Source organism: Dysidea avara, chromosome 1, assembly GCF_963678975.1.
Source record: "Dysidea avara chromosome 1, odDysAvar1.4, whole genome shotgun sequence".
Classification (NCBI taxonomy): domain Eukaryota; kingdom Metazoa; phylum Porifera; class Demospongiae; order Dictyoceratida; family Dysideidae; genus Dysidea; species Dysidea avara.
Genome location: NC_089272.1, coordinates 55,445,592 through 55,470,655, shown reverse-complemented (window position 1 = coordinate 55,470,655; position 25,064 = coordinate 55,445,592). Strand labels below are relative to the sequence as shown.

At 38.0% G+C, this 25,064-nt stretch overlaps 1 protein-coding gene and 1 long non-coding RNA gene across 11 annotated transcripts; one reads left to right on the top strand and one right to left on the bottom strand.

Annotated features, from left to right (window-relative positions):
- Nucleotides 1–80: 80 nt before the first annotated feature.
- On the bottom strand, nt 81–17,056 carry LOC136236522 (uncharacterized). Of its 10 annotated transcripts, none has more exons than XM_066026736.1 (9): nt 16,883–17,056; nt 16,623–16,818; nt 8,026–8,128; nt 7,594–7,763; nt 6,473–6,568; nt 3,761–3,812; nt 3,406–3,487; nt 2,204–2,323; nt 81–283 (listed from the first exon to the last, which is right to left on the bottom strand). In XM_066026736.1, the coding sequence occupies exons 5-9, from the start codon at nt 6,508–6,510 to the stop codon at nt 213–215; spliced, it is 363 nt and encodes a 120-aa protein (XP_065882808.1). In that variant the 5' UTR covers nt 6,511–6,568; nt 7,594–7,763; nt 8,026–8,128; nt 16,623–16,818; nt 16,883–17,056; the 3' UTR covers nt 81–212. The 10 variants fall into 10 exon arrangements, 8 of the variants coding, with proteins under 8 accessions (XP_065882808.1, XP_065882792.1, XP_065882783.1 ...); XM_066026720.1 differs by having other exon boundaries at nt 16,611–16,822; nt 16,887–17,056; XM_066026711.1 differs by having other exon boundaries at nt 16,623–16,822; nt 16,887–17,056.
- A 3,944-nt stretch (nt 17,057–21,000) lies between these two features.
- On the top strand, nt 21,001–24,103 carry LOC136236626 (uncharacterized). The gene is made up of 4 exons (XR_010692194.1): nt 21,001–21,201; nt 21,622–21,695; nt 21,803–21,955; nt 24,027–24,103. It is a non-coding gene; the product is annotated as an uncharacterized lncRNA (long non-coding RNA).
- The last annotated feature ends 961 nt before the right edge of the window (nt 24,104–25,064 follow it).

The following is a 25,064-nucleotide window of genomic DNA, read 5'->3' as shown; positions in this document are numbered from 1 at the left end:
TGCAACGACACCGCATACGGTACAGCCAAGTCCCTGTAGTGTGACTTCTACATGTTACAGTGTCTATAATAACACAATAGTAGACTGACCAATACACATCCAAACTGATATACACTAAAAATAGCAACACAGTGACAATCAAAAAATTAATACAAAATAAATGCAACACAATTAACGATTCGTTCATAAAGGGTAGATATGATCATGTGAGACTATACTGCAAAATCTGATTGTGATGCCTGAGGTGATCTTAACACATGACATGAACCATAGTAGCATTGACCTGTGGAATATGAGTGGGTGGGGTTAATTAGAACATGTAGTTATGTACACAAACAATTAGTATAACATGATAAATTATTATTACTAACAATTAATACTCATGCACTCAAAAGCAAAGCAAATCCTTTGGCTGTCATGCACACACGGTCACGCCTACCTAGTGAAATACTGAACCACTTGTGCACAGCTCAGTTGCTATGAGTTAGTCTGGGCAAGTCTTCCTGAGGGCAGGACAAGTGCCCACCAGGAGACTGTACCATGTCTCATGGGTGAAGGTGTGGGCACCCAAAAAGTCCCACTTGAACCTCATCCGTTATGTAAGACATGGACAGTTAACATTTGCTTCCACAGTTAACACCAGGTAACAACTGTTGGGACAGAAAGCTACTTGAAAACAACAACATTAACTGGACACCATTGAATAGCTGCTACACACACACACACACACAAGCACGGACACTGATTACCAATTTGATCATCGGTGCAACTCTAATTGTACGTGTGCACTTGCTAGTGTGTGTGTGTGTGTGGGGGGGGGAGGGGGGAGGCAGCATGACCAAGTAGTTAGGGCATCTGCCTGGTGATCAAAAGGTCCCAAGTTCGATTCCCAGTTATGCTGTTGTTGTTTCCTTGAGCAAGAAACTTTATTCACATAGCTCCAGTCTACCCAGCTGATAATGGGAACCTGTTGGCCTGTGTCAACTGGGGAAGTACCCACCCAGCTGTAACATCAATGGGTACCTGGGGAGCCAAATGTCCTTGTCTCGCTTAGCGGTGTTGTGGTTGCTGTGGAACTTTAAGTTCCGCAACCTCTCTCCGTGAGACCTGGACAGTGCTTTACTAGCCCTGCCTCAGGAGGATTTACCTGCACAAGGCTCAAGCACCTGAGTGGTGCACAGGCATCCCAGTGCTGGTTCGCTGGGTGGCAATAGCTGTGCTTCGTATGGCTGCCATAGGCCTTGCTTTATTGCTTTGCTTATGTGGGGTTGTGTGTCTGTATACATGTTTTTAGCCTGAGTGGTATATGGCATTAAGCGTAGTCAAGATGAGATCAGATAACACACACATGTGTGTGGTATAGAATTGTAACATACAGGTGTCATTATATGAGCCTTCTCCACAAATATGTCACAAAATAAAAATTGTGGCAATAGTTGGGATACTTTGTACAGAAAGATATTGGGAGTTAACTTATGTTATGATAATGTAAAGAAAGACACATATGATATGTGACTGGGTCTGCGAAAACCGGTCTTATTGCCCATGTAGCAGATTCGATTTTTCACCAAGAACACAATGCTACATGAATAAGCTATCTAATTTCACTATCAAAATCATCTAGGTCTGCAATTTTGATAGCTGTTCTTCCCAGGCCCTGTGGCAATCTGTACATGCAGTGTAGGGCCTTAATGGAGCTCTGGTCATGGTTGTAGTTCCGTGGTGTTGAATAAAGACCTCTGCTGTGAATTTCCTTTCAAATAAGCCAGTTTTGAGACCTGAATGGACCATAACTTGACCTACGTAATTCATCCCTAAGCCTTCCTTCCAATTTTAAAAACAGCTTCTTGACCTCCTTCTGGGCCCTGCCTTCCTCCCTCCTTTGGAGCCCAACTGACACGGTTTATAAACTATCTAAAATGGCGGAAAACTTAGCTGTTGGCTACTTGCCAGTGGATGCTCTGGAAGGTAAGGAATTGGTATAAAAAGTGTGAAAATTTGGTACACATAGCATCAACCATCAGCAAGCCACAATATACTAAATACTAAAAACTGACATTTCTTGAATAGGCAGTAAGACCAAATATCATACATACTTCCAGTACAATCAAGTGTATTAGCATATCATTTAATATGTAACTTTGGTCTACTATCACCAGATACTCCCATTTCACACCGACACAATATGTTTACTACCCCTTACCATTATTATCTAATGGCTCCAACCACCAAAAACGTTCAGCTGCTGACTGCATGATAAAGTTCCCCTCCAGAATTGTGTAGTAGCAGTCTGTCATTGGTAGTGACCACATGTACATCAGGCCTATAGTCAAACAGGATATACATGACAACAGCTTATCAACACTGAAACGTAATACATCACACAAATACCTGGAACACATAACAAATGTGTTACATGTAATATATACATGGAGTGTATGTACAGGTTTGTACAAGTTACACAAGTCAAACAGATTAGACATACAGGATGGAAACACTTGGTTACAAAAGTTATATACAGTGGAAACTGTATTAGTGGACACCTTTATAGAAAGACCACCTCTTTAGAAAGACCAATGTCATCGGCTTAAAGCAGCCACCTAAATGTTGACCGGCTTAGACAGGTTCCACTGCACAAGAGATATTACTTTGTTCATTGAGTTCAATTTACATTGTTTTACATGGTTTATGTGCTAATCAAAATGATAGTCGTGGCCTTGCTATAGTAAACAGGAAAAAACAGCAAAGCTGATCCTTGTGTTGTCACCTGACACAATGTATCTGGAGATAGTACATTCGTATGTTTATTTAATTTCTCGGAGTGTTTTGCACAATAGTGCTTCATTTCAAGCATGAATTATTGATGTAAACATGCTCAAACTGTGGAGAGGAAGCAGTGTGATACAGATGGTCAAATAGTTATGATGTTTTATAGAAAAATCAATGGGCTCATTTAAATTGAAGAAGACTATCAAATCCACTCTAGAACATTCAACACAAACCCATTACAGTACATAACAGAGTAGCTTGTTTGTTTGGATAGGGTGATGAAGGCACTTGTGTAGGGAAGGATCACATTCCTGTCAAAACCACAAACAAACATTCGTTGCGGTGATTTGTGTAACTCCCTTAATCCCAAGTGCCAACCTGTGCTCAATCCCCACCTAGATCATGGCTTTTTTTACTTTTGGGACCTTTTGATGTACCATTTTGTTCTACATGTATCTGTTCCACACATTTTTTTTCTCACACTTTGTTCAGATTTATCTCATTACAGCTATAGAAAATAAACAACTTAATTGCATGATTGGGCAGGTACTATTATACATCTGAATAGTGATATTATACTGGCACCATGCAGATACCATAGTTTACACTGAGGAACTGTGTGTGCAATTGCATGACCTGGCAAGACTATTTCACTAATCCTACTTACATCCTTTCCAGCATCAAAACATTTATAGTTATAGTCCTGCACATAGGGCAGCTGTACAGTTAACAAAAAAAAAATATAAACAAGGTTATAGTAGCATTGGACATGTCTGTTATACTTTAAAATTGAATTAGTTGTGTTTTAATTGTATATAATCACCGAACCTCTAGTTCATTCTCTAGAACTAAAAATCATACCAAGGGTTGCTACATATTACAGATATTTAAAATTAGTCAGTGTTTCTTGATGAAGACAATGGGTTGAACTACCACAACACTCAGTTATGGCTGACAGTGTTACACTTTCACACTTTACATTAATACATACCTTTACAGGTTGTGTTGCAAATCCAACTTTGTTCTCAGGAGAGGAACATAACCTACAGTACAAAATATACATACATTATTGTTCTAAATTTCACTGACAGAGTAAATACTATCATACACTATGATAGTAGTGTACAGTAGGGACCACAAAGGAGTAGGCGTGATCCACGAAATAACATCACCCGAAAACCAGCCTCAGTTTTCCCTGACAACGATGAGGCAGTATTGTTAAGGTAAAACTAAGCCCAAACAAGCTTTCAGATCGACCCGAAACACTTTCAACAAGTTGCTAAGGGATTTAAAAATACTTTATTTAATGGAATTTTCTACTGACTGCCTGATTGATGCCTCCAGACAAGTGTAACTTGATAATGGCTAAGGCTAGGGGCTTGATTTTTTCACTGTTTTGACGTCACTTCAGCCCGAGAGGTGACTTTTGGCATACCACAGTACGTACAATGCATTCTTCATGGACTTACCAGTGTCCTCCTTTGTGTCCCATTTATCTTTGCTGACAACAAAGTGTCGATTTGGGGGTATAGCACGTGATGGCTTCCCTACATAACAGAAATCATCTGTACTTTTCATAGTGGATATTTTGATTAGAGAGGTGCTTTCCGAATAGTTCTCGATTCATACTGCTGTGTAACAGGTTGACCACAGCCAACAACAAAGCATAATGGATACTTCACTTTTCAGATGATAACTGATATAACTGGGTGCGTGGCACTATTTCTTTCTTTCGGTATGCGTGGATTGTAGACATGTTTCTACATAGATCTGAAATGCATGCTGTGTAATGGGTTGAACATAGCTGACAGCAAAGCCTGGAGTAGTGCACGATATTAAATCACAGTAAAACAATAAGAAGTGTTATATTCCTACCGTGCTTAAGATACCATAATAAAAATACACAGTAGGGATATAACACTTCTTATTGTTTTACTGTGATTTAATATCATGCACTACTCCAGCTTGTTTCAGTATTTTTTACCGATGTGTTATGATCCCTACTCTAGTTGAAAACTCCAAATTTTTCTGTGTACTTGTTAGATACGTACACGTTACAAGCCTCCCCACCCCTCCATCTCCCAGACATAGTCATCCTGTACATTTGTGCTTACTAACCTTTAAACCTGCATAGCCCAGAAAACTAATTTACATCATTGTACTTGTGATGTAATAAGGATTAAAATAACACCTAGGGTTTTACCCTCACGCTAAACAATGAAGCCACTAGCTGCTTTTCAGTAAGGAAACACACAAACCCTTTACCTTTATAAAATGATCCATAACTCGATGGTGGCTGGTCCTACCACCTTGCAACAAATTTCATTTGATTCACCATTAAGTTTTCTATCAGGCCATATATACGTATACAGTATGACTCATGTGAGTAAACCCACAATTTAAATTAAACACAAAGCAATAGTTATGAAACACAGAGAGCAACTCGCTGTTGTTGATTGTTTCATGACAACTAAGAAACTGTAGTTACATTGTTCATTTAACCATCTCCAAGGTGACCAGTGAAATTTTAGGCTATAACAATTAAGCAAAACTATTATACATGTTTTGTCCAATGAAACCATATTTGGTGTTACCATGAATTACTAGTAGAATTTGTCTTCCAACTCCAACATGATATAAAATGTATTACTACATATATACCTTAGACCGCTGAAACCCACTAGCATGGCAGTAATACTGAAAAAAAGCAGCACTTCGAGAAGTTGGTATTTATCATGTACTGTACATTGAAATGTATGGACTTATTAATACAACTTGACTCACCAAATCATGGTGAATTTTGGAACAATGAGATTAAATTCCACACCAACTTGTAGCTCATTAAATGCTCTAAATAATGCTAACTGTGATAACGGGGATTTTCCCATGTGTGACTTGGAACTGAAGTGATAATCGAGATGTGCACAACTGTCATTATTCCCAATCACCACATTTTGGTGTATTAAAGCAAGCACTTCCCAGTGGAATTGTGATGAAAACGTATTGAAGAAAAGAAAGCTGATGGTTAGATGATGATAATTCTGTCTGTGTTAAGTAGAAAACTTCAATGCGTACAGCATTATGAAAGTGTTACTTTAAAAAGCCATGTTTTCCATACAAAAATGTATTGAAAATTGATCTATGCATGATTTTATTTTTGCAGTAAACTTAAGAAGTATTTGTACGTATGTCACACCTAATGTTCACATGCGTACATACCCATTTTGAATAAACAAGGATTCCCCAAAGTTCTTTGTGGCTTTAAAGGTTAATATGTAGCAAGAGATACAAATGAACCATGTTATTCTCCATGAACAGGCAAATATGATGGTGTATATAGTCTACGTATATACACTGTAAATGGATAATTGGTCCAGTCCCATGTGCCGGTCACCATTAAATGAGTTAAGTAGGTGGACTGTGCTCCCCCAGTTACCACCAGGCTCCCATTTTAACAATCAGATATACTGTAGATAAAGTTTCAAGGAAATTCAACAATAACCAAGTGTCAGTATTAATCCTCAACTTTGTGTTGGTTGCAGCCATACAAAGGAATGGAGCCCTCTGGAAAATCAACCAACAAAAGATGGACAAACACTTTTCAAATATTTATAAGGTACATACCTCAATGGCCACAAACAAAAGAAATCATTAGTGACAATAGTCTGTACAAACACACACACACACATGCAAGTACTAATACCTTGACTGATCACTGATGCGAACATAATTTGTCTCCATTTAGTCGGGCGTGTCTCATCTCCATCACATCCTGGTCAAACACAACTAGTACACACACTTACAAACAACATTGTAAACACAACATGATATAACAATTAATAAATAAATGGCAAGACAATTACTATCCAAAGTTGGATATGCTGTATACCAGACTAACAGGTTATAAGCATTTTTGCTAACTGCTATATAGATGATACAAAAATTTTAACTTAGTAGAAATGGGAACCGGAAATGGTCAAACCATCATATAAATGTACCTTAGATTACACACTTGCATAGTGGCCACCTCTTATAGACCACCTTCTTACAAAGGCCACCACTGCAGAAAGACTGACAGATCTCAAAGATGTACTACATGTAACTACAATTCACTTGAATGGAACATTCTAGTATGACACCTTCTGCTATGGGTATTTAACATGGATACACAATCTGCTCCTTCAAATGTTTGATATCACATGCACGTTTTCTACATGTTACGCACTTGATAAACAAGCATATAGGGAAATTGGAAACAGTGGAAATGAAAATGCTAAACAGAAGCAGTCAAATCATTATGTACAGATAAAGCCCTCGCTTAGTGGCAATTACCTGTTAAAAAAATCTTTTAACAAGACCACCTCTGTACAAATACCACAGCATAATTGCAGTATAGGTTCTAAAGATAGCTAAGGTATTTTACGACTCATACAACCTGTTTATGCTAGCCATCTAGTTCGAACTATCTTGATTTAGAGAGATTTCGAAGTTAGTGTAAATGTGTACCACATCAAGCCACTCTGGAATGGACCTGCTAGGGATGTGGGTCTAGTTTGATCTAGCTTGTTCTGCTTACCAGTATAAATAGTTGTGATCCTGCAGTTCAATTTGGCTTTAGTAAATGGAATAAAGATGTGGAGAACTACAGCTTAAAATGGCGACTGTATTGTTGAAATGAAACAACAGTGAAGTATTTAGGTGACAACAGAAGGGTGGCCTCAAGAACAACATAATGGGTCAAGAACAAATAGAGTAAATAGTCAGCCAACTCCACAGAATTGAAAGGTTGTCATCAACATTTAATACTTTATCATGTCTACTAACCTGACAATAATAGACAGCAGAAATCCTTTAACTCCATCAATAATCTCTACTTTGATGGCTACCATAATCACAAAGGTGACGGCTAACTTGCTGACATCGAAGTACATATACATGTGGCATGAGGTATGTAGGTCAAGATTGACTCTGTATAATCACGTTCTCACAGAACCCTGCAATACAACACATACAAATTTATTACCATACAATACAGGAGTGAGGGAATAGTGTTCTTGTTAGTGAGGTATTTGGATTTCAGGGGTCTAATCTAAACGTGTGCACACTAAAATAAATGGGCACTTATTATTCACAACAAAGAGCAATCATCAAAGCATAAAGTCATGTGCTTTAATAATCACAGCTGTTTTGCTTACCCACAAAACAGCATCATAGAAAAATTAAACTTCACTATCACAAAACAATCATAGAACTGACCTCACATATAGAAGCTCCTTTTTGCCTCAGGGTCCTTCAGAAGTGTAGCAAATACTACACCCAAATCTGACTTGGTGACATCTGGACTGACTGAGTTTTGTAACTACGTGGGAAGAAATTCACAGGACAAATAATACACATGATGGACAATATTTTAAACTACTCCCTACAGTGTATACGTATGTATCTACACAAGTAACACTTTAAGAGCAGACACATGAACACACACCAATAGTGTATACACTCATGATCATGTACACTAACACAAACACTCTGTACACTGCAACATCTATATAATAGACACTTTGGGACCAACTAAAATTTAAGGAGGTTGTCACAGTGCGATCACCCCAAAATTTTCACAATCTACTGTACTTGATTATAGCAGTATACAACACAGGACTAATTGTACTTTTGAAGAAAGAACAAACTTAGTACTCTACCATAGAGTGTATATTCCAACACAGTAGAGAATAATATCCCTCAAGTATAATAATTGTATCAAGGTGGTTTGTAATGTTTGGTCACACCCATGCATTGTTTGGTTCCCCTTACACAACTTAAGGTAAACAATACTAAATATGGTCAAATGAGACAGCAGCCACAATGCTAAGGAGGTTTGTGGCTAAGTTTCACATTTCACACCACACTGATAATATGTACTCAAATTACACTGACAATAATGTATGATGTTACTTCCAAGTACTGTATAGACTAAATATTTCAAGGGGTAAATATTTCAAGGTTAAGCAATGTTGCTAAAAATAAAATTTTCACGGATTTACAAACACTCCTAAAATGTATTAGACTATATGGAGGTCTAAATATTTCAAGGGTAAAATTTTTTCTGTTATACCCAAAACCATGAAATCAGTGAAAAATTTTCCCCTCGAAATATTTAGGCTATACAGTAGCACTTGTCTTGTTTGCAATATTTGTTTTGAACAATAAATTTAATGTGATGGGATGTTAAAATTGCTGTGGTTTCCGTGAGGACAGTCAACAGTACAAGAATATACCTTATACCCAGAAATTTTCACAGTACGTAATTTTCATGGTCTTCATGGTTAGTAAAGCTACCGTGAAATTTTATCACGTGAAAATTTGTGTGTCCTACTCACTCCACTGAAGTGTGGCTCCAGGTATGTGATAGTGTTGTAGGCATATGTGGATTCCACATAAGCCTACAAACAGTATCACACATTCCCGATATTATTAAGGTGAGGGTGGGTCACAAATGAAGCTGGTCTACTGCAAGACTAGACTATACCTCACACACAGATTGCCACTACCATGCTACATCTACTTGGTTCAGTCACATGTAAATAATTAACTATGGTTCAGAAGAACTTCAGGTATCTGTATGATGCTTGAAGTAAAAAACAATGCAGACCATTTGCAGCTGTGTGGTTGAAAACGAAAATCTTCGAATCGAAATCTGTGAAACTTAAAACACGAAAATTCTGACTGAGGTCATGACCATGAAATATACATACTGTAAAAATTTCCAGGTATACAATACTGTTTCTTTACAATTCAATATACACTATATAGTAACCCAATACCTTGTAGTTGTGTAACCTTTGTTGTTTTCTATACACACAGACACTATAAATCATATTCAAATTACATCAAGAGAATTGTGTTTGTGTTACCAGACACACAATTAAAGTCTCAAGGTAAACCTAATCGACCATAATTACCGAGGGGTCTGAAACTCCCTTGAAATATCTTACAGCTTCTTTGAAATCTTGTTGAAATCTCAGCTCATTTTGAAATCTGAAATCGCTGTATATTCCCCACAAACTGCTGTATATGTGCGATTATAATTGGTACACCATAAAGGATCAGCAACTTTATATAGCTTCTAGAGATGAAAATGTTTGTGTGAAAAATTTCCGTACTTCTCCGGATACTAATGATCACGTGATCAATACATGCAGATTTTATGATTTTGTTTTGCTGTGAAATCTGAAATCTTGCTCAATAATCTTTGAAATCTTGAAAAAAGTTGAAGATATGAAATCTTGTACAAGATTTTTTTTCTCCAGTTTTGGACCCCTCAATAATTACTGTATCATACAGTACAGTATGTATTGTATACTATATAATACGGATCCCCCTACACAGGTGACACCCTTCCCCCCGCCCCAAATTTTTGCCCAAAAAAGGACCTTTATGGAAGAGTCTTTGTGTTATGTATACTATAGCATTAGAAACAATAAATCCTCACAGAAGAACAAATACTGAATTTACAAAATAATCCTTACTGAAATTTTAGTCTACCTGCCTTACTATAAAGCTAGAGGCTAAACAGTGTAGTGTATGACCAGTGACCACTACAATAACAAACTAACTAGTGACATGTGTCTTTAGGTGTTCCAATGAGTGTCTGTTCTCTGCTCCTTGCTTTTCCTTCATCACATAACAACAAAATTTGGTGGTAAACTAAATTTGACAAACTGGCGATTAATCACCAAACTGCCAAATTTAATATTATTTTCATTACCCTGTGTCCAAGCTTTTGATAGCAGTTGTTGAAGTAAGTTACAACAAACCAAATGTGGCTTCATGGATACACATCTTACTAGTAAATTAATGTGGTTCCATGATGCAAATGGGTGTGGCTCTGTGAGACTAGAACTCATATTCAATTAGTGGTATGGCTACATGCAAGCTTGCAGACAATGACATGAATTTGTACACAACCATTGATAAATGGGTGAGGCTCTACATTACCTACACACAGAAATACATGATCCTGATAAGTAGGAGTGGCCCACAAAGGAAACTGGACTGTGAGGACCTAGTCTAACAACACCCACCCATTCACACATAAAGGAGGGGGTACAGACTATAAATAAGACCCAGATATTCTTCTATAAAGTGGATCAGACTGGGATGACCTGACAAGATACATGCAGTGACTGAATCCATAAGATAACATTTCAGCACAAGAAGGATTGTACAACATGCATGCTTCACCCTTCTATCACCTTACACCACATACAACCTCACATGCAATGATGCACCACCAATTTTTCAGTGACAGCATTTCACCAAAAATTATTTTTTTGTTGACTGTAATATCATAGCAAATTGCAAAATATTTGTTTCGCCAATATTTGTGACCAGATTTTACAAAACCAATCCAAATCACACATCAGGCAAATTCAAACTAACACCTCCAGTGGATAAATACACTATCATACTAGTTGTGTTGACACTCAGTACCACTCAAACTACTCGTGTGAGGGACCTGGCTTGGCAAGAATAAGTAGTTTACTGGTGGACAGCCTGATATGTTGGCCAGGTGTTTTTCTGTGGATTTTGCTACATATCAACCACTAAGGAGCCAGCACAGCCCTGTAATCTCGTCTCTGGACTACAATCATGGTCTGCCTCCATTTTGAGGTCCAACCCTTGCCCATCCCACCACCCTCCACCTCTTTGTGAGCATTCGTGATACTACTTCCCTCGTCCAACTGCTCAGATTTTCAGTGACTTGTAATTACCAGTGACTTGGTCAGGGAAAACAGGTCATGTGTTGTGTGTACATTAATGTGACCTGCTGAGCAAAAACTGACTGTTTTCGCACATTCCTCAAATTCCACATCTCTGTAATCTATAGTAACAAAAGAGTGGACAGCCAAAGTTTCAGCCTTTTATGATGAATGATCTTGGAGTTATAGCGCTTGACAGTTGGAACTGTGATAAGTACAGCAACAATATGGAAAATAAATTACAGGTGCTTAGATAAGCGATCACAACTAATGATTGAAACAAGCTATGAAGATGGGACTTGGTTCAATCTGTGCACCACGAACTGGCAAATCAATCAAGGTATAGTACTCCCTGAACTCCTCTGTGCTGACAAAGAAGGCCATTTCAACTAAGAAATGACAACCATTAACGTTGTTTTTACTGCATTGTAAATAAACATCCATAACTCACGTATTCTTTGCAAACACAAAACAAAGATTTTCTTACTCTCCATAAACAGGCGAATCCAGTGGTATAAAAGTTTTATTGATTTGAGCTTAATTTCAGTGTGTACGAATGCGGATAAAGCGTGCATAAATTTTTCATGTAGCACACGTATTTATACCCAGTGTATTTCTATGGCAACACAGAATTTGTGAAATGCCAGTTTTCACTCAGCAGGTCACAAATACTAAGTGTTGTGTTAGTATACATAATATACTCAACACTGCAGGATCCCATCTACTCTTAAATAATTATCAGTGGTAATGGACCCTGTTGAGGAGTTTGTTAGATCTACCATGTGTATCATATCAAAAAGTCTGGACGGCAAATGTCAAGTAAAAAAATTTATCCAGCTACCCGTTGTTTTTCAAAAAAATTCGTTGTACCGCCGACTTTGACATAAATGTCTGCCAGAACAACTAGAGGAATACGGATAGACTTTAAAGAGCTCTGCGCTGTAAACATTCCTCGGTAAGTTGTTTTTAATAGGGTTTACTCTGTGGCTATTTTGGCAGTGTTTTGTGATAACCGTGCATGTGTTGCGCTTGACAGTACCGGCCTTGGCAAACCCAGCTCTCCTGCTAATAGGATTTCTGAGCAACTTGTCCTCAGGCCTAGGCCTCTAGCCAAACTGTACTTGCCACAAATTTATGAATTTCCATGTACTTTCTATTAATAGCTCCCCTGTGTATGGTGGGTGTGCCTGGTGTGCTTCATGTATGTTCCCGAATCGTCCTAGAGCCGGTTTTTCTAATAACTAGTGGCTTTCAGTGCCAGGTGGAGTTCTATGTAGCATCATTTTTTTATTACAAGTCCACCCGACTCAAACGTAAGAGCAGCCACCATGAGAATGCTGACACAACACTGTACCCAGTTACAGTGATCTCTGATTTAAGTGAACGTGTTCGCATCCATTATATTGGCTATGGATCACAACATGATGAATGGAGGAACAAAGATGATATTTTACCTGTAACATCTCCCTGTCTAACCACTGAGAAGTTTGATTTGCATCAAGAGTTAGCAGTGAAAGTAAAATCTTCATTACTAGGTGGAAGAAAATCAAATCCTGCAGTGAAAATAACTATGTCGTACGACTTGGATACCTTCAACGAAGGTCTAGGAAGATGTGGCTATGTGACCAAAACTGTTAGAGGTGTCAAGCATTACAAAATACAACAATATAATGAGCTTGACCATATATTAGGACCTAATTGGCACTACCGTGGAATTAATGCTGCTGGTGACTTTTGCTATGTGGTGCCAGAGTCCATAGAGTACTATTTGAATCGGCACAGAGGCATTGTACATTATGTACCAGATGAGAACTGTAAGCCTGTTAGAACAATTATGCCACATGGGTACTCATTAACTTTCAAATATGTACGAGCAGATGGTACACCATCTGAATTTGGAAAAAATGATAGTATATTCAAGTCTTAAACTATGTACATGTATAGAGCAGTAAAAATGATTGTTTGCTACTTATTATTGCAACGAAGAGTTCATACTAATAATGTATATATATATATATATATATATTTAGGGACTCTTGTTACAACGTAGTTTATTGTGACCAATTTCATGACACACTGAACACTTGTGCGCTAATGGTTGACGATCATGTCCTGAATCTTCTAAATGTTCGAGTCTATTCTTCTTTAGAAGTAGCTGCTTTAGAGCATCAAGGTTATGATAATTGTGGTTGGTGCTACGAGCAAAGTAAACAGTGGTTTTGTCGTTCAATTTTTCCATACCTTGCTGAGTGAATTGCACAAGGTTTCCGTATTTTTTAAGAAATTCAGGGACATGTTGTGCCAATATATGAATGTAAGGGGTCACATTTTTTGATTGGTATACCTGTTTAAAATCAATTACCCACTGCTTTGCATCTTTCCCAAACTTTGAGGCTGTTTCAGAAGATACCTTTTCACTCTGTAGTAGTTTATATAATTTTTTAAAGTCTGTCCATAACTGTTGAATAGCTGCTGATTTTGGAACATCAGGGAACATAGTCTCTATGTTGATTTTAGCAAACAAGACCAATTTTTCTGGTCCAACTAAGTCACGCCATTGTATTTCATTTTTTTTCTCCTTTGATGCATGAAATTTAAAGCTGCTAATACGACAGTCGTTTTGTACAAAGGTTTCAAGTTGAGTGAGACTGTCACTTCCGCTAAGTGCATCTTGCCGTCTGATGCCCAGTATAAGAAGGTCAAACAAAACATCTGTTATGCGAAGGAAGAGATGAAGTACATCTGGAATCACACGATGTATTGGTACAGTTGGAAATAATGGAGCATTTTTACAACCCAATCTTTTGGCTTTTGGCTGTGATAGGCAAGATAGGATGCTTTCATTTGTGCGAGCACCATGTGCAACATCTTCAAATGACCAAGTTTTATCCATTTCATGCCTTTCTGATGCTGGACATGTACACCAGATACAAGCGTATGTGGAATTTGCACTTTCAATGCCACATATGATAGCTAAAAATTTGAGATCAGAACACAAGAAGTACTCTATGGGAAATGTAAAGCCATCGACAGTTATCGACGTCAAGCGAGCAACCTCATTATACAGATCACACAATGCCTCCTCCAATTCTTTGTAGTTTTCACTACCTCTAATGATTGCTACTGTATGATTGCCCTTTGGTGACATGGCTATATCACCTTCATTCAACAGTGTAAAGGTAAAATTTATTAGATTTAATTTCCTGCATATTTTTGTGCCATCACCTGAAAGCTTGACATATATGGTATCACCACTTCAGATTTTATTCTTTTTAATAAGCACCTTAATTCTTTCCCTTAGCCGGGATTCAATGGTTTGTTGAACTCCTTTTCCACCAGGGCATTGTTTTATACCCCATAGTGAATTAAGCTGTGAGGCAAACTTTTTAAGGCTGTAAGAACGAGGCAATTTTAAACCAGGAGGAGTCATTGTTAGTTCATGATAAGCAGCATCAGATATTCCAAATCTCTCTTTGATGAACAAGGTTTGTCCTAAGACTGTGTCATAATTTGCCACAGATGGAGGGTCTATTTTGGTAAATTTACCGTTCTCTATGTCTAGCATCTCCACCTGATTAGACTCTTTATGGAGTATACTGAGCGATTTCACCTGCACTCCGTCATCCTCAAGGAATAACAAAGCTTGATTAATATCACTATGAAGTTGCTTTTTTCTAACCCATTGTTGCTGCCGAGATAATTGTGTCAAATCTTGACATCTTCGTTTAGCTGTTGATCCCGCAATAGAAGAGGACAGTCTTTTATTTGACAGCATCAAGGCCTTTTTTTCATCACAGACCTGTTTAATTTTTGTTTGAGTACTGTTTAACTGACTTTGTACAAGCTGTTGTTGAATGGTAGTTTCTGTCAATTCAAGTTTTGTGTAGCATAACTCTTCTTCTAGTTTAAGTCGTTTAGAATGCTCTAGTTCATACTTCTCTTCAGACCTTTTTCTCTCTTTGTCAAGCTGTTTTTTAACATTTTCAGGGTTTACTTGTATCTCCCATGTTGAATGTATTCCTGATTGCCACTCTTTAAATATTCTTTGCCTTGTTGTTGACCCAGCTTTACTGATTTTTTGGCCCATACGCCATAACTTGACCTTAAATAAAGAACGTAGCTTGTCATCCACTTCACAGCACACATGATATTCAGACAATATTCTAGTAATAACACGTTCCAATGCTAGCTGTTGGCTTGATAAGTTCTCTGACATCTCTGGGATTGCTTTCTCACAAGAGGTAAGGTCAAACAGTGGCATGCCATGTTTGTTCGGGTGGCTGATAGAGTATAGGAAGTAGCTGCACAAAGAAAAACCGATAATGCAACGAATATGATAAATAATGACCAACTCTATAGCCCTTAATCTGTATATGTGTAGCAGTTAAGTGTTTTAGTCTCGCGTACAGCTGGAATTCGGGTGTAGTGCATGTAGTGTCTCTTGTTGCCAACAAGCCAAAAACACTTAACCGCTACATATGCAACACTGGAAGATAGATCTCCACACATTTATTCATTAGCAGTACAATGATAGGCCTATTAACTCACTTGTTAACTTGTAGTGTAACCATTAATGAACATTAGCAGACCTTATCGCTCAGATTTTGTACAAGAACCTATACATCAATATGTCGTGCTTAAACCACTCTATTTAATGCAATTCGTACCTAAGGCATCACTATTTCCATGGCGATTAAAAATTCAATCTAATGACGTTCAATGATGTCATGCAATAGAAATATGTGTGGTTTCAATGTGTACAGTATGGGGAAAACCCGATTTTGCAGGCATTGGCCTTCAAGCCACTAGGTAGTGTTTGGGGTCCAATTAATCGCTGAAAAGTAAGTTTCTTTATTCTCTCCGTACTTTGAGGTAGCTGCATATGGTCTCTACGATAATACTAAAAATAGGCGTAAAAAAGCTCTTTAATTGCGCTTTGTAGCATATCATGTTAACAGAAATTGAAGCCATATGCAGTCGCTTAAAAACATATGTATGCTTAATTTGACAAACTTTTTGATATGTACAGTAGAGCAGATAGTTATACACATGATAGTGTGTATTGTGTAGGTTTGTACGTACCATATACTGTACCTTTATTATACTTCTCATCCATTGAGCTATTGCACTGCATTGACTAGACAAATAACCTCATTTCCAGTCTTGTCCCCTTCACCAGGGGGCAGTCTTCATTAATATCTCCTCTACCCATCATGTGATCCATACGATTACCGTCTCCAGGTTTCCTCACCGGTCAACGCTGGTGCGTGGAGATAAACACATTCTACCCCTGTCTGCGATCACCGTTCACGCACAGATACTACACCCACCAAAGTGGCGAATGGCTGGTGTACTTACCTCAACGAAGTGAGGCTAAACATGGTCTGCGTTCCATCACCGCTAAGACTTCAGTAAGAGACGCACCAGGATTTCTGCACCATACATGGTCGAGGATTTATTCACGCACAGTGTCGCATTTCGTCTACACCTTTAAAAAAAGTAGAGGCGCTAACTTATATGAGGTGCGCTTAAAGTATTAAGAGAGCGCAGCTGCAGCCTGCTGCATGATCATGCCAGGATTCTACTAACATTTGAAATTGAGACGAGGCAACGGAGGAAGGAGAACAGAATCATTTCGAAGTTTTTGAAATTACTTCGACTATTTTGATTGGTCGAAGCTTTCTTGCGATACTTTTTCGTACCTCGGACTTTTTTAAACGTTACAGACTGCAAGCTGTCTGTGGATCTAGTCACCACCTGGTTTGGGATTTTTTTCTGCATTTGGCATAGTTTCAGGTTCATGTTTCTGACTCTCTGTGCCACAGGCTAATTTGTTGCCTCCCTACAGATCCCTAGAGGGATACTGATAGTTGAACAATGTATGAGAGGGAGAGCGGAAAAAAAGACATCATTAAGCTCAAAGACATGAAGGTGACTATAATTATATGTACAGTGAATAATTGTACATGTGTACCAGTGACCTTTCAATGGTACACCTCATATGTAGTGGAGCCCCAGACACCCCTAAATTGGGGAAAACATTATGTTTTCCAGTTTCCAAATTAACAGTACCAGTAGTTTGTACACCCCTCAACTAAGGACACTTCTTCATAAAGGACAAATAAATTCCCCAGTGGTGTCCATCTTAGAGGCTTCCACGTACACTGTAATTAACAGATGTTGATACAGTTAGCCTTGTGCCTCTAGCCTATGATGTTATTGTATGGCTAGTAGTAGTTTAATAGTTGGACTTGTAGTTAGCTAGTGTTCCCACCCAATTAATGGTTAGTTTGTTATTGTTTACACAATCTGTGTGGACACAAGAACATCATCACAAGAAACTACTTGTGTGTGACAAATAGCTCATGTGCCCAGACAGCTTCAAAATTTTCATTATAAATACAAATTGTTTTATGATGATTTTGCATGCACAACTTCAGAATTATGAACTCTTACAATTACATATCTGAATGCAAGATGGCCACCAGGTGGTTCAGATACTCATGTTCCATGTACTATACATGACTTGAGATGTTCCATTTGTGTTATGTTTACAATCTGTATACATAATGTAAGCTACATGCAACAGTTGTCAAAAGCACACATGTTACTGTAATGTTGGCTGTAAATGGGTTGAGAACACCTCATGTATATGTTGCTACTGTACTTACAGTATATCATTGTATTTACATGTACTGCTGTGTATAAATAGATGCTACATTTGTGTTTTTGTACCTGAATGTGTCTGAGTTTATACACACTGTATGTATGTACATTGGTATAGTATGTAAGTGTAGTGTGCAATTATTTATGTGTTTACTTTGCCTTGTCTCACACATTCAGGCTGATACAGTATCATTTTAAAGGGTTTTCACTGAGAGAAGAATCCAAGACACTTACTCCAGAAAGTCTGTTTCAATGAGGGATAAAGCTGAGTCCAGCAGTGCATCATCAAGCATGCATGGCATCTCGAGAAGCAGAAAAAGCTCAAATTACTGCACCAGTGTTACATTCCTCATCAAAGGATTGAAAAAGGCACAACACAGGTAGTAGTGTCTCATCTTCTAAGGAAGAAAATACTGCCAAGAGAAGTGAGGACTCTGAATTTCCTAGGAAAAAGCTAAAATGTGGGTGTGTGCGTAGTATATGAATGTTTGTGCGTGTGTGTCAGCAAAAGAGCAAGCATATTTGACGTAAGACAAAGTACGTAGTAGGGCTGAAACGATGGATTTTTAGTATTCAAGTACTCTCTAGAGTTAACAATCAAGCACTCACGAATACTAGCTACTTGCAGTCATGCCCATTTGACATGTTTTGTACCAACCTTAAACAGTTAACAGCTTCTCAGGTAACAACGATATACACAGTGTATTTATAGTAGGGCTGAGTGACAGTGGCAGAGGAGGGGACTTTATTTCAGGGGGCTGCATGGCTGGGAAGCTATAGAGGTACATCTTACTTAGTGAGCAAAGTACACTAGCATGTGAAGCATGCAAACCTAGGGGGGGTCTGGGGGCATACCCCCACAGGAAAATTTTGAAAATTAAACCCTCTGAGATTGAATTTCAGACAGTTATCACAGTATATGGCTTGACTGTTGTGTGGTGACTGCTCTATTAGAATTCAATGTTAGGGTGACTGTTCTATTAGAGTATATCTATCTTTTATAACTGAAGCTCAGTATACCAGCTACAAGTATTTAAGGGGGGCTAAGCCCCTCCATAATATGTTTGGGAGGGGCTGTAGCCCCCCTTTCCTCCCCGCCTCCGCCGCCCCTACTGAGCGATAATATCGGCAGTTCAATGCTCGCGATCAAAAAATCATTTTCGCGATATGATTATTATTATTATTATCAAATCTACCAGTTGGGCACTGGAGGGTTTGCACAGAAGGCAGAGCCTGTATAGTCTCGCGTGGCCAGACCGCTTTTTTCTCTTTGTCATTGGGTAGGGAGAAAAAAGGATCTGGAACAGTTCGAATCCCACAATCGTCTTGACTCGTCACGAGGCTACGTCACAAGTATGCAACCCATGCGCTTAAACTCCATTGTAATAAGAATGCCGCAGCACAACAATAAACAAAGACTTAGCTTACCTAAACAACTAACATTCGATTCAATCTATTATCGCCTCAAAGGCAGCTTTAGATGCTGATAGGTTTATAAATACGCGCTTCAAATTGATTGACGCAAACGGCTACTATTTGAAAACGCATCACGTTTCTTTGGTTAACACCCCCGAATTAACCGGGGAGTGCCAAGACGAGTGTGGGATTCGAACTGTTCCAGACCCTTTTTTCTCCCTACCCAATGACAAAGAGAAAAAAGCGGTCTAGCCACACGAGACTAGAGCCTGTACGAGGTGCTTCACCACTAGCCCAGGAAACCTAAGCGAAAATCGTTGAGTTTAATATCCTAAAGTAAAGCGGGACAAATGCTGAAAAAAGCCAACCCCTGCGTGAATTACAGCTTACCAGTGGCGGATCTTGAAAGTAATAAAGGAGGTTTCCAGTTTAGAAGGTGGAGATATACACTGACATGAGACGCAGAAGTTTGCACTACATTGTCTGGTTTGGTAAGGTGAGACCAAAAAAACAAACAAGTGATTACAGCCTATTGATAGCACATAAATAACTTGCTACACACTATAATAGCTACTGTGACTGCTCTATTAGAGTATTTCGATCGAGGCGCACGCCGCAATAATTAAACATTTAATTGTTACGCAATCATTTTTCAAAGGGGGTTTACGTGGAAACCTTGAAACCCCCCTAAATCCGCCACTGCTTACTATCGTGATATTGTAAGATTACTAGTAAGATTGCTACCAAGTTTATTTAACTGTTTTGTAACTCTTTAGGCTTGTTTATTCGCGAAATATTTAGTTGTAAGGCTGTAACAAGTTGTGTATATTTATCGTACGCCCAAGCAATTAGTCGATCGCTTCGCGAAGGGTCTAGAATTCCACTTAAAATGCTACTTGAGAAGCTGGCTTAGCTGTTTTATAACTACTTGGCTTGCTTTATCATGGAAAAATTTGGCTGCAAGGCTGTAACAAAAAGTGTAGAAATATCGGCCGCCCACGCAATTAATTACCTAATTGATGCACTTACAAGAAAACCAATCTATGGTGGTGTTAATTATGCTTAACATGCATTGAATACTTGGAACTTGACTGAAGATCATTCATAGTGTAATTATCGTGATATTATCGTACCGTGAATAATACTTCAATATCTATCGTGATAGTGATTTTCTACTATTGGTCAGCTCTAATTTAAAGTACTGATGTTAGTGTCCCTGACAAAAATAATTATACCAATCAAATTCTACAGCTTTCATTGTGTCACCCTGATGCCAAATACATCATGTGAGCTGGGTCATGTGATCTTTATGAATACTCAAGTACGAATTGTACTATCCGAGTACCACAATCCTTAACCACTAATATTAGTATTTGTTTCAGCCCTAGTGTGTAGTTGGGCAAGGGTCAGGTTTAGACCATCAGTATTTCTTTTACTTCCAAGGTCATCTCCTAAAGATGATGATATCAGTACAATACTGTCTGGAGTGACATGACGTCAAGAACCCATACAGGAGTGAACTGAGGGACAAGGCTACTGAACTGGGAGCACACTACAAACCTTACTGGGGACCATCATGTACACATCTCATGTGAGTACTGTGGTCGTGTATACACATATAGCAGATAAATGTTTAGAATAAATACTTCACTTATTCCATTATTCCAATATTCGTATTCTGTCTTTTTAGACTCCCTCTCCAGTGTAGATCAAAGCTGAAAACAATAAAATGAACTCAAAATTTACTACGTATATGCATGTGTGAAGTACACAAATCATATTCCAAACAGCTCTTAAACATTGACAGACCATTCAATGATGTGGCACATTTGCTGAATAAACACTCCTTGTATTAAGTGTTCTGTGGTTTTCATCATTTGTTGTATCAACTAATGTGTTTATTATTAAATGGTCATACTCCTTCATAATATGGAACAACTCATGTACTGTTGCACATGATCACTAGATTTGTGGTTGTGTATAGATTTATCCTATTCTTCACACATTACAGGATTAAGGCTCATCAGAATATGCAGGATGATCCTTATGATGGTAGTACTGAAGAGGAGGATGATGATAAGGGAGGTGTGTACTGGTGTATGTTACTAACAACTAGTATAACTGCTTGTGTATAACTCAATTGTGTACATATTTTGTTGTTGTTGACATGGTATGTGTTATTGTATATACAGCTGGTGCTGCTGCATCTGTTATAAAAGGATAACAAATGTTCCTTGTTGGACTTGCCAAACTTGAATACTTAGCAAGAATTGGTTTTTGCTGTATGGTGACTTCACTGACTCCTATCGTAAGATGTTGATAAGATTCACCACAGCTTATGATGGGTAAGTGTATGAATTTAAAAAATTGTTAATTTAGAAATGGAAGTAGGGATCAAGCCATAAAAACTACTGAAACAAGTGATTTGAATGATGGCAACTATTACAACATAGCTTTGTGGGGAAATTCCTACTTTGGCATTGAACATATATGGTGAGGTGGTGAGATGCCAATGTAAGGATTTCCCCACAAAGCTATGTTGTAATAGTTGCCATCATTCAAATCACTTGTTTCAGTAGTTTTTATCGCTTGATCCCTACTTCCATTTCTAAATTAACAATTTTTTAAATTCACTAGTTTGTTAACTTTTTTTGGTATAGGTAGATAGCTATTATTGATCTTTGGTACTGACTGCTCTATTAGAGTATCTCGATCTTGCTGCTTGCTTTATGCAAACTGCTCAATTACTAAATTGAAAGGCATGCAGGGTTTCTATCTCCTGTTTTCTACAATTAGTTACAGCTGGACCATTAATAATGGGCGTGGTCCACTGATCGTTAAGTACGAGCGCGCGCTCTGATTGATAAGGGCGTGGCAGTGTGTTATTATTGCGCTTACTTCGCTAGGCTGTTTGATCGCTTTGCAAGTGTTGCTATACAGGCATCTACTTGTCCTTACAGTACGGAATCCGTTATTAGTTTTGTGGCGTCCGAATACGGCTGCTCTAAGGAAAGTGTCGATACGAATTATTAACGCCTCCGTGACTGGAAAAGAAGAAGACGATCCGTAATTGAAGATAAAAGGAAAGGCAAAGCGCAGAAGGCAGACACTCGTCGGAACCCGAAAAGGCACATCCCAGCAGCGAGTTAAATATTGTGGCAAAGAATGGTGATCCTTCGCTGCTTCGTTTGGCCTGTAGCCTTGCGAATGTGGTCAGGCAGGCAGGCTGGCAGGCAGGCAGACGAAAATTTCTGTTTTAGCGATTTTTTAGAAATAAAATTCCAGCACTTTTCTAGTCGTTTCCTGATATATAACGCTAGAAATAAAGTTAGAAACTTGAAGACTCTTTAGTAAAAGGTTTATTTGCTGCGTGAGATATTTCTAGGATGATTTTTGAGGGATTGAAATTTGAGGTGCGCGCCAAATCCACCCGGATCCCTACTTAAACAGTACTATCGTACTGTTTGATAATTAAATTTTTATGTGTGTTTTTTATTTTATTTTAATGAAGCTGTTTTCTCTTTTCAAAGTATGTATGTACAATTGCAAGAGTTTATACTATATATATATATATATTATGAACTCTTGATAATAGTTAGACATCAAGAACCAGGGTTCAATGAGATTTAGAAAACTTAAAGGCCCTGGGATGTAGGCCCGCTAAAACTTGAAGGCCCACTACTAAGGGCCCGAGGGTTTTCTAAATCCCGTAGAACCCAGTGGTTCTTGACATCTAATTTATTTAGACTACAACTTATTATTGTACCTTAGTTGACAGCTGCTTGTAAATGAGAAACATATCATTAAATACTAGAAACAAGCTCTCTACACCTTCCCCTATATGGCGGGACCTTGGCATGGCAGTTGCTACCCATTTAAATTCCCATGTGTCGCCAATGTTACAGGCTATGTGTTTCAAAGTACTGGTCTACAACTCATTTTTCTGTTGTTGTGTCTTGATAGCTGCTTGTAAACAAGAAATGTAGTGTTGATTAGTACAAACAAGCCCATTTCTCCTTCTAATTAAGTATGGTTGTTTCTAGCCATTTAAATGACTGTGCATTGCCAATATTACAGGCACATAATTATCATATTTCGTATCACCTCAGAGCATGGTCTCTATTGGGTGGCACTACAGGATTTAGAGGCCACGTTTTTGCCAATCAAATTTCAGTATCAAACTTGTTGTCTAAATACAGGATGTACCACTTGCTTTAGTCCCTTAAAAATTATGTTTGTATTCTAATTTCATTTACTTTACATCATAATCATATACAATTGTACATGTGGTGACCTGCATCAACTTTACAGGATATGTGTACTGTATGGTGACCTGATGTGTAGCTACATATGCAAATGATATGTGTAACATGTATACAAACAATGACCACATTTACTAGTGATGTTGTTTGTTAGTGACATAGCGGACTACATGAGTGATGGAGTGACTCACATTGTAACTGAGTCAAAATGGGATGACAACTTTGATGAGGTTTGTTTTCTACAATGTTTTGTTGATTGTTATTGTACTGTTACACATACATGGTCAGGCATACATTGTACTTGTAAATTTTACAATGGTGGAGATGTACTGTACATGTACATAAAATTGGTTTCCTTGTAGAGATGTACTAATTTAACTTTTCTGTGCTTTACCGATACTGTTACAATCTAGGAAATGTACTGATCTACTGATATTGTACCGATGTGACATCTTTAATTTTTGTAATAAGTAACCAAGCTCCAAAACTAGCAAACAATGGCTGTTCTAGACCCAAATTTGGCAGTAAATCTTTTTTTGCCAAATTTGGAAATAATTTGGATTCCTTGTATTGCCAACTTGGGCATTATGTGGGATGTGATTTTTTTTTATAAAATAGAGCAGTGTATTTGCCTTGGCAAGCTAAGGAGAGTACACAGCTTTGTCATGGAACCCAGGAAGTGCTTCAAGCATCTTAGTTATTCCAAAGTTGGAAGATGTCTGGTTTTACTTATATAGCGGTGTGTAACCATTGATTGTGGGTTTGAATTACCATTTTTGTCAATAAAATGAGATTTTTTTGTTTTGTCATCGAGTTTGGCATGCCTATGTACTTCATGCCAATAATGGCAACTTTGTTATGTGGCCATTTTGGTTGACCTACTTTTACCAGTAATGGCAACTAAATTAATGATGTTGACTGCCAAAATTGACTATTATAAATAGAGTGATATTTCACTCTCTACCAAATTTGGAAACCACCTTAGAGAAATCCTATATGTGCTCCTGTTTTTATTCTTTGATCCCTAATCCAAATTAAAAAAAAAAATTCTAGTTTTTCCTTCTACTTGTTTGTTTACTTTTCCAATAACATTGTAATGTCTAATGAACCCACACATACCACATCAACAGAAAGAATGGTATCAGGTATCCCATAATATTCTGAATGTGTGTCCCAATAATCAACTACTGTA